This window comes from Cibotium barometz, chromosome 65, assembly GCF_041138505.1.
Source record: "Cibotium barometz isolate CiBa-2024 chromosome 65, ASM4113850v1, whole genome shotgun sequence".
Classification (NCBI taxonomy): Eukaryota; Viridiplantae; Streptophyta; class Polypodiopsida; order Cyatheales; family Cibotiaceae; genus Cibotium; species Cibotium barometz.
This window is the reverse complement of record NC_141110.1, coordinates 12,358,487-12,367,966: the sequence shown is the minus strand read 5'-3', so window position 1 is coordinate 12,367,966 and position 9,480 is coordinate 12,358,487. Positions and strand designations below refer to the sequence as shown.

At 42.1% G+C, this 9,480-nt stretch overlaps 1 protein-coding gene across 1 annotated transcript in view; it reads right to left on the bottom strand.

The window, feature by feature from the left end:
- Window positions 1–2,309: 2,309 nt before the first annotated feature.
- LOC147602925 (uncharacterized) overlaps window positions 2,310–9,480 on the bottom strand; it is a 78,684-nt gene continuing 71,513 nt past the window's right edge. Inside the window, exons 6-11 of the mRNA XM_086797228.1 lie at window positions 8,782–8,909; window positions 8,330–8,663; window positions 3,215–3,505; window positions 3,007–3,084; window positions 2,815–2,877; window positions 2,310–2,565 (exon numbers count right to left, since the gene is read on the bottom strand). Of these exons, the coding sequence (XP_086653354.1) occupies window positions 2,383–2,565; window positions 2,815–2,877; window positions 3,007–3,084; window positions 3,215–3,505; window positions 8,330–8,663; window positions 8,782–8,909 (1,077 nt within the window). The 3' untranslated portion in view covers window positions 2,310–2,382. The remainder of the gene's footprint in view (window positions 2,566–2,814; window positions 2,878–3,006; window positions 3,085–3,214; window positions 3,506–8,329; window positions 8,664–8,781; window positions 8,910–9,480) is intronic.

Here is a 9,480-nt window from a genome sequence, read left to right as displayed (position 1 = left end):
GGTACCAGATTAATATATAAGCAATTTTACTCAAAGATGATAGAAGAAAAAATCATTATAGGTATAAACATTGGAGATAAGACCTTTATTCCCAGGATAACATTCATACCTATTATGCTTTAATTACCTTTTGACATGCGAAGGAGACAATTTCCTGTGAGGTTGGCTTTTGGTATGTCAATAAATAAGTCCCAAGGATAAACATTGAGTATATTGGGACTTTATCTGGCCATACAAGTATTTACACATGGACAATTATACGTTGCTATGTCACGTGTTAGATCATTTGATGCAGTGAAAGTGTGTGTAAAGCATACTGTGGAACAGGAAAGCAGCATAGAAGGTTCAAACGAAGTCTTCACAACCAATGTTGTCTACAAGGAGGTTTTCCAAATGACATGCATCAGAATGTAAATGTAATCTATGCCTAAAAGATAGAGAACGAGCTATTGATATAGCAGCTTACAAACGCTAGAGACTACATTCATAGATATCTCTGTATCAACGAAGTAAGCATTTGAAAAGAGAATGTTTGTAAAGATGTGACATGTACAATCTATGTTGTCTTTCTATGCAATCTACTTGCATTAAGCTAAAGCTACCATGTAGATCCACAAAAAGGAGTGTCCTATCATTGCTCAAAAGATGATTCAAATTGTTGAGATGACTAAAGGAGCTCGACAAGTTTCTGTTTGTTTTTTTTCACATTTAGATAAGCAAATGTTTGCTTTTGACTTGTTTTTATATACAATGACATTATTTATTTTTCTTGCTTGGCACAAAATATTGAATATATATATATATATATATATATATATATATATATAGAGAGAGAGAGAGAGAGAGAGAGAGAGAGAGCTTAAAGTGTTCTGTAAATAATTAGAGTAGTGAGTGTTATATTTAATATCAGGGACATATTGTTTAGGATAGATGTAGCAAGGAGATTATTTTCAACAGTTGCTATAATATAGGTATTATTGTTTTCTATATCTATTTAATATTCATGGCTCAATTGTAGACCCTCCATTTTAGGAAGGACACCCTCCATTTTAGGAAGGACAAGCAACATCTCTAATTATCAAACTGTACAGAACTGATATTTTACGGTATATATAAAAACTTGCTTTTTATGTACATAGCTTTTGCGTTTTCATTTGATAAATTTATATTGCTATTGATACATTCTTTCTACGACAAAGAATATATTTATTTTTTAGAGCCTAGATTATTACTAGGTTTGTATGATCAAAACACTTACAACGAGAGCTTTTGAGCTTCTTCGAATTTACAATCTAAGATTGTGAAAGATCGCGGATCAACTTCATGTATATGTAATGTTTGTGGACTATAAAAAGTCTGATAGATTAGATTTTCGGTGCATAGACACTGGACAATACAAATTTTTTTTATTTGCTGTCTACAAATCTGTTCAAACCCCATTCGCCCCAAATATTGATCGACCAAATGAATTTTGTAAGGTTGTCCTTTTCCTTCTTTTTTTCTTTGAAAATTCTATCTTGCAATAGCTAATGTTTTTATTTTGCCAAGTACAGACTTCCAAGGAGAGATAATCCAATTACCCAAAGATTGTTTTAAAGCTTTGTTTACATGTGTTAAGATTGTTAACATTACATTGGGTTGAAATGCTAGATGTATATTTACGCCAAGTTTAGTGCTTTATTCAAAGAAATGTAAGTGCTTTAGGAGCTTCTACATGGATATATATAGCAAGCATGGTGTGTTTATATATAGATCGGCAAGTTGAGGACCATGAGACCCATCATGGGCTTCAAATATAAGGCTTATCACAACTCACCCTCCAGGAAGGAGTGTTTTTTTTGTGTGGAATTGGCTGAAATTAGAAAGTGCAACACAACACACACACCCATGCATGCCATCGCTTGCGCAATGAGGGCTTGAGCTTGTGACCTTGGGACTCTCGAGCAACACACCTCTTTCCACTGCACTAATTTGCGGTCGACAAGGACGAGCCCTTCGTTTTTATACATGCATGAATACTCTTGTCCGTCATGGACGAGTCAAGCCACTAGTTTTGTCAAGAAAGCAAGGCATCTCCCTTGCTTCCATCATCTCAAGGCTCGAATGCAAAGAGCAGATGAACCCATGATTCATTTTCTCTCTAGCACACACACATTTGAGTGCCCATGAATTGCTTGAAGCAGATAGACCCACATTTCATCTTCTCTGTAGCGCGCGCACACACACACATTCGAGCGCCCATGAACTTTCAGGAGCTTTAGGACAATTATAGCATGGAAAATGGAGCCCACATGTTTTTAACTCACATCTTTGCAAGACAAATTCTCGAGTGTTGTTTACATGAAAAGTTTTTTTTGGGTTGTCAACTGCTTTTTTGAGGATTCAATGAGCTTGAGTACTATGTGATGCGGATTGAGGGGATTGTGCTTGATCTGCTGAGGGAATGGCAACATACGAAGCTGTTACATTTGGCATGCAACTGGCAGTATGCTTAGGCATCCATTTCCCTTTATCAAAAGTATTTAATGTCTTCACTCTTATCTCGCCATCGGGGAAGACAGACACCTGCAACAACAACAAAGGAGGCTTGGGGTGTGGTTATCTCAAGTTATTTGATGATAAATGCAGTAGTGGCCCATCTTATAAGATCATAACTATTCACACACAGTCAAGATGTCAACTAAAGTTCCAAGACCTTCCTCGAAATCAAAAACACACAGTCTTGCTTTGCAAAACCAATACAATGTTATGCAAGTAGTGACATTACTAGAAGGCAATACAGTGGTTTGCATGGTTTGGAAAACAACACGCTACCTTGTCCATAGCCAACCGGTCCATGGCATATATATATTCAGGATGAAGTCCTCGTTTGAGAGCCTAGATAAAGGTGTTAAAAACATGGTTAGAAGTAGAGCAACAGCTATGCAGAGAGGGTGTGTGCTTAATTCACAGAGATTGAGACAAAAGGAGTTTTGGATCGAAAAATGAGAGGTCACGAAGTCCTACATCGATTTTGAGAGCTCGTACCACAGTGTTGAAGCTTGATGCTCCTTTAATCATCAATTTATTATGGTGAATGAAATTCTAGCACCCAAGAAAAGACAATAAAATTTACAAATTAGCTTACAACAGGCAATAGAGGGGATTCAATTGGTTTTTCAGAAACACAAAAATAATAATATTGAGATTTCCGAAATCCATTTGAATCTTTTACATTGCCAAGCATCTGATCTTTGAAATGCCGCATATCATTGTCGTTCTTCTCTTTTTGCTCCCAAATGGCAGCTTGTTGCTGTTGTAGGCGGCCAATCAATGCTGCCAAAGCTTCACGCTCACCGGCAAGCACATCCTTGGCCTGCAATATCTCTGCAAGTTGTTGCCTTCCCCACTCTCCGGATTCGACTACTCGAGAGAGCCGTGTGCATTCCACCTTGGACCGCTCGTTCTCTTTCTCGATTACTGCTACATAATCTTGAAGCTTTGACATGTTCTTCTGGTCTTGGATCTATCACTTTTTCTTGTTAGTTTTTAATTAAATATAGCTAAAGAAACAAAATGGCCATGTGTATAACAATATTTCATAATGGCTGAAACATGTCCTGGGAAAAGAAAGTACCACCAAGAGAACAAAAGGATGCAACATCTAACGTACAAGCCCTCTGTATGGCAAACGAGGGGATCATGTATTTTCTACATCTGTGACTTTATACAGGCTCTCTACATCCACGACTGTCGCAGAGCACTCCTCTGTCTCAGAAGAATCTCATCAATCTGGAGCTTCCGTGTGGGGGATTGCCTTGGCCTGGTGGAACTTGGACATCTGACACACTGTAACTAGAGTGCTCTCCAATGTAGCCCCCCGGAGGCGTGGTGGTCAGGGTAGCTCTGGTATTGCACTGCCTGGCCCATGTAGTAAGGTCATTTGAATTTGGGGGCCCGCACGATCATTCCCAAGCGCCTCCATCCTAGACCAAGTTAACGAAACGAGTGAGGTGTCTGTCAAGTGTTAGGGGTCGGAGTCGGGGCCTCTCTATATACATGGTCTCTATGTCGGTGCAGCTCCATCAGTTGAGAGTCCCAGTATTAGTTTGAAAAGTCAATGACTCAGGATAAAGGACCGAAATCATCTCTGAAGAGACAATGGAACCTCCCTCCCTTGTATCTCATTATACACCAGGCTTCAAAAATCCTCCATCTCAACCTCTAGAGTGGAGCAAAGTCTACAAACCCTGTCCTCTTTCACAATGCCCTCTGCTCTCCTGGCCTCCACACTCAAGCAATGTGATGAGACTCGGACCTGTTCGATCACTATCTGCATGGCATATGACATGTGTCTATAAAGATAGCCAGGATTTTGGTTGGAATCAATATCTGTATCCACAAAAGCTCCAAAATTTGCAAGAACGATGGATTAAGGCACTGCCGGCTTACTCTGGATCTTGTGTGAAAACATCATCACCTGCACTCATCTTCGTGCAACTTCAAAATGGGTAGAAGTTGCAAAGGATCTTGACGAGACTTCAAAGTGGGTGGAAGTAACTAAGAAGAAGATACCAGCACATTACACCATTATGATGGCAACCCTCAAGAAGGAAAAGAGGAGGCAAGCATGGGCATTACATGTACGGGTGACAAGCCTCCCCCAAAGAGGAAAGAAAGATATATGAAGTGTCTACTAAAGACCCAATGGGCTTATGAGACCAAAGTGATACAATAATGTCAATTGCATATCTCAATGGATTGATACAAAACTGTCCATGGAACATGAGAAGAGCATCAGCCCCCAATAGATGGTATACCACTCTCCAAAATATCAAGCATGGGGCTAATGAGAATGGCCGATAGGTCTCCCTTGGCTACGTCACGTGGAAAGGTAGCTTGATGGCAATGGAGCATGGTGTCTTGGATCTGGAGGTGATGAGGGGATCGTGACCAAAACAACGACCGGGCATCGGGCACGCTCGAACATGGAGGCCTGGTTTGAGGTAACTCTTCTCAGGTGAGGTGAGCCCACAGGAGACCAAAGTGGGTCCATAGGATCCAATGTATGGGTGTCCTCCTCGTCGGTCCGGAAGAAGCTGGTGATGGTTCGCTAGCGGGGGAGGGGTCGGGGTGGCTGGGGATGAAGCTCTCTCAAGAAAGTGTCGCTGTGTCTACGGAGCTCCAATAGGAAGAGTCTTAGGCGATGCTGGTCTGGGAACTTAATGATCTTGGACAGTGGGCCAAATCCCTCATGGAACAGACAGTGAAACCTCCCACGGATCTCATAGTATACAAGGCAGCGACATATGTAATGCTCCTTTGTCTCAGCCTCTGTGTGGTATAATCGGCATATTCTCTCCTCCCTGGCTCTCTGTGTGAGCTCCCCGGATTTGGAGACGTGCTCAAATCTTCTTGTCTCCACTCTGAGTTGGTGGGATGAAACCTTTATCTGGCCAATCGCAATCCGCGTGGCATGGGACATGTGAACACTCGGGTAGCCCAGCTGCTGGAAGTGATCTTGAGGAAGTGATCTCCGTAGAAGTGCATCTACGGTGGGAGCTCCAAAGGTGTGATCCATGTGCAGTGGGTGTAGAGGCTGAGAAGATCTAACCGGATAATCTGGTTGGTGTCATGATTCATCATGGCAGTTCCCATCTTTTTCTCACCCCTGGTTGTCTCTCCCTCCTCTCCTCAGTCCATCTTTTCCCCACCCGTCTTATCACATCTTGCATGTCCCAGGAAAAAGCAACCCATTTCCTATGCCAATCATCTCTCTAGTTTCTAGCTTCTGAATGGCTTTACTAGAAGCTCAACAAGCATCTCATCCTTCAGCAAAGAGTTGTTAACCATCAACAATCTTTTGTGGAAAGCCTTTCTGTCCCAGCTAATGTCCTCCCAATCCCATCTCAGAGGAAAATGATCAGACATCACAAAGAAGGTATCCACCCAGACTTGAAGAGTGGGGAATGTTGGAAGCCTGGTCACCATAGGAGACCCTAACAAGTCTAGGCAAGGAATCCTTATACTGAAGACTGAAATAGGTATGACCTCTCTCATCGCTCCAGTCACCAAGCTTCCAACCATCTAGGAGATCTCTCTTGCTAACAAGCAACTGCCAGGCTTTCTTTAAGAGCTAGTCATAGAAGATCCTAACCCCCTTTCCTATCCCTCTTATCATCCCCCATATTGAAATCACCCATGAGAATCCAGGCCTGGTTACCTCCAAGATTGTCCATGTTGAGAAAAGTGGTGCCAAGTGTAGCACTCGGAGATTTCCACAAAATGGACAGACCAGAGGTCCACCATGACCTTATGGGTTTCGCAGTCTGAAAGGCTAGACCAATTTCTAGAAACCTCCACTTACGCGCACATTGGCATGAACATAACTGGGATGGGTGACCTCTCAGGACTTGGCCCCCCACCTTTCCAACATGGATGGACAAGTTCAACCTTTGAGTGAAGAAAAAGTGGACAAGTTGGCACCAAGGGGGGGGGGGGGGGGTGTTGAGAAAAGTGGAGATTTCCACAAAATGGATAGACTGGAGGTCCTCGATCACCTTAAGGTTTTGGGGTCTGGATGGCTAGACTAATTTCTCAAAACCTCCACTTAAGCGTGCACTGGCGCGAACACAACTAGGATGGGTGACCTGCCGGGACTTGGCCGCCCACCCAATTTCCAACAGGCCAGCCACTCCCATAGCTACTTCCTTTGTTTGGTAGTGTGCCAACCATAAACATTCACAATCCATCTTATTTCCCCCAAGATCTGAACTTCCACAACATAATCCCTCCCATTAGGATGACTTGCCACAATGGAGGCATGAAATCTCCTGTGAATGACACTGATCAACCCACTGAATCCTTTGTCTGACCCCCCATAGAACACCAGCCATTTCCTAAAGGCCATCTTCCTTTACCATTGTACCCATGCAGATTGTGCTCTTGAAAGTTGAATGGCCCAAATATCACAACCCTTATTCTTCACATGCTCCCAAAAGGAAGCATGCTTCCCCTTATCTCTGATCCCCTTCACATTTCAACTTACACCTTGCAGAAACCCTTTCATTGAGGGGCAGTCTTGGGGACCAATCTTCCTCCCCCAGGTTTATGACCCCAGATTCCAAATCACTTTTTATTCATAAGCTTATTGCTTTGCTCTCTCAAACCAGTTGAGCCTTTGAGCCAAGAAAACATGGACAAGTTCAACCTCTGAGCGAAGAAAAAGTGGACAAGTTGGCACCAAGGGGGTGTGTTGAGAAAAGTGGTTCCAGGCGTAGCACTAGGAGATTTCCACAAAATGGATAGATTAAGGTTTTGGGGTCTGGATGGCTACACCAATTTCTGGAAACCTCACTTAAGCACGGATTTCCGTGAACACAAGTGGGATGGGTGACCTCCTAGGACCCAATTTCCAACATGCCAACCACTCCCATAGCTGCTTCCTTTGTTTTGTAGTGCCAACCATAAACATTCACAATCCATCTTATTTACCCCAACAAGAGCTCTCCCATTAGGATGATTTGCCACAATGGAGGGATGAAGTCTCCAGTGAATCTCCCTGCTGAATCCTTTGTCTGACCCCCCATAGAACACCAGCCATTTCCTAAAGGCCATCTTCCTTTTACCATTGTACACATGTAGATTGTGCTCTAGAACAGCCTAAATATCACAACCCTTATTCTTCACATGCTTCCAAAAGGAAGCCTGCTTCCCCTTATCTCTGATCTCCTTCACATTCCAGCTCATGCCTTGCAGAAACCCTTTCATTGAGGGGCAGTCTTGAGGACCAACTTCATAAATCTTCCTCTCCTCCCTCAAAATCTTCACTCTGACCCAGATTTCTTACTCCAGATTTATGACCCCAGATTCCAAATCGCTCTTTATTCATAAGCTTATTGCTTTGTTCTCTCAAAGGTTCAAAAGGGTAAAGCTATCCACCTTCAGCGAACGACTTCATCGTTTTTCTCTGGTAGATGTTTTCAATTTCGTATTTCTCTCGGATCATACATCCTTAGTCTCATAGAAAGGTCTGTGTGCCGTTTGTTTTGTAGACTCTTAAATTAAACTTTCTTTTTTTTCTTTCTTTCAACATGGATTACTCATGGACTCTTTACCAAATTCATCGAGGATGAAGCATATCAAAGGAAACTACGGCATGGCTGTCACACATCACTGCCAATGAGTTCAAACTGCAAGACCTAATATACGTAATTACCCCCTTTATAACAAGAATCTAGGTTAGTTACAAAAAAAATGCTTCACGTGATTTTGAAAAGGTTTAATATTTGAAACGTTTCTTATTCACATAGAAACGTGTTTGATGCAAATAAATAGTATATCCTCTTACCTGCATGAAACAAAGCCAAGCTCGAAATGCCATCTTCAACTTGCAACTGAGGACTTTCCTTGCAACTTTGTTCTGAAAGCACTGCCTCCATCTCCTCTCTTGGCACCCATGTCTGAATCCATTAAAATACCACAGCAATCGTTTCCTTTGTATCTTTGACTCCATCTCTTTCTTTTTACCTGCTTGCCTCAACCTATTAATCCATGCTGCAAAAACCAAAGCTAGTCGGCGTCTTGAGATTTTTCTTGAACAAATCTCTACATGGAAATCCTTGTATCTCCAAGCTCTAAACCACGCACCCAAGCGCCTGTTTGTAAATTTCCTTACTGCTCTCCTACAACATGCTGTTTTTCATGAGAAGTTGTAGCTTGCACACAATTAGCACAATTCCATATGAAGATTTTTTTAAAACATGTATCAAATTACATGGGTAACGGGGTTCAAAACCTTACTTAAAGAATGAATGCACTTCCTTGACATGATTCCACGTATTGAAGATACGACCAATTTTTTTCTTTGACATGTTTTGATATAAATCACTCAAGTAACGCCTTCTTATCTTTGCAAGTTGGCATCCTTCCTGTAATGTAGGGATGTGAAATCAAAAACCTAGCTGCGTTTATATACAACAACCAGGAACTAAACAAGTGCCCAAATAAGGATCAGTTTTTGGGGTTAAGAATCAATTCTATCATAGTTTGAGCATTGAGAGTACACACTTTTTTGATGTCCTTTCTGCCTGCATGATGAAGGGGAGAGGCAGAAAGTCCCTTCATCCCATACACTTAATCACGTAACCTTTCTCCTCCCTGTCTTGCTGCTTGTGCATCTCAAGCTGCAAGAGCCCTGTTTTTTTCCGGCCCCTTCATACCTCTTTATCCAACTTCTGACAGATCAATCAAATTGATGCAGTTAACCTCATGAGTGGATTGCTAGCACATTTTACGATCAGCATTATCCCAGGTGGCTGGGAGTTTCTCCAAGACAGGAGTGCCATTACAGGTGTTAGCCTTGCTCGATCAGGATGAGGAGAGAGATCATGTTTTCTATTCTATCCAGCCAGGATTGAGATTGTTTAAATGTGACACACAGGAGATTATTCCTGGCACTGCCCGTCATCAAGTAGGAAAGCACTGGCATGTTGAACCTCC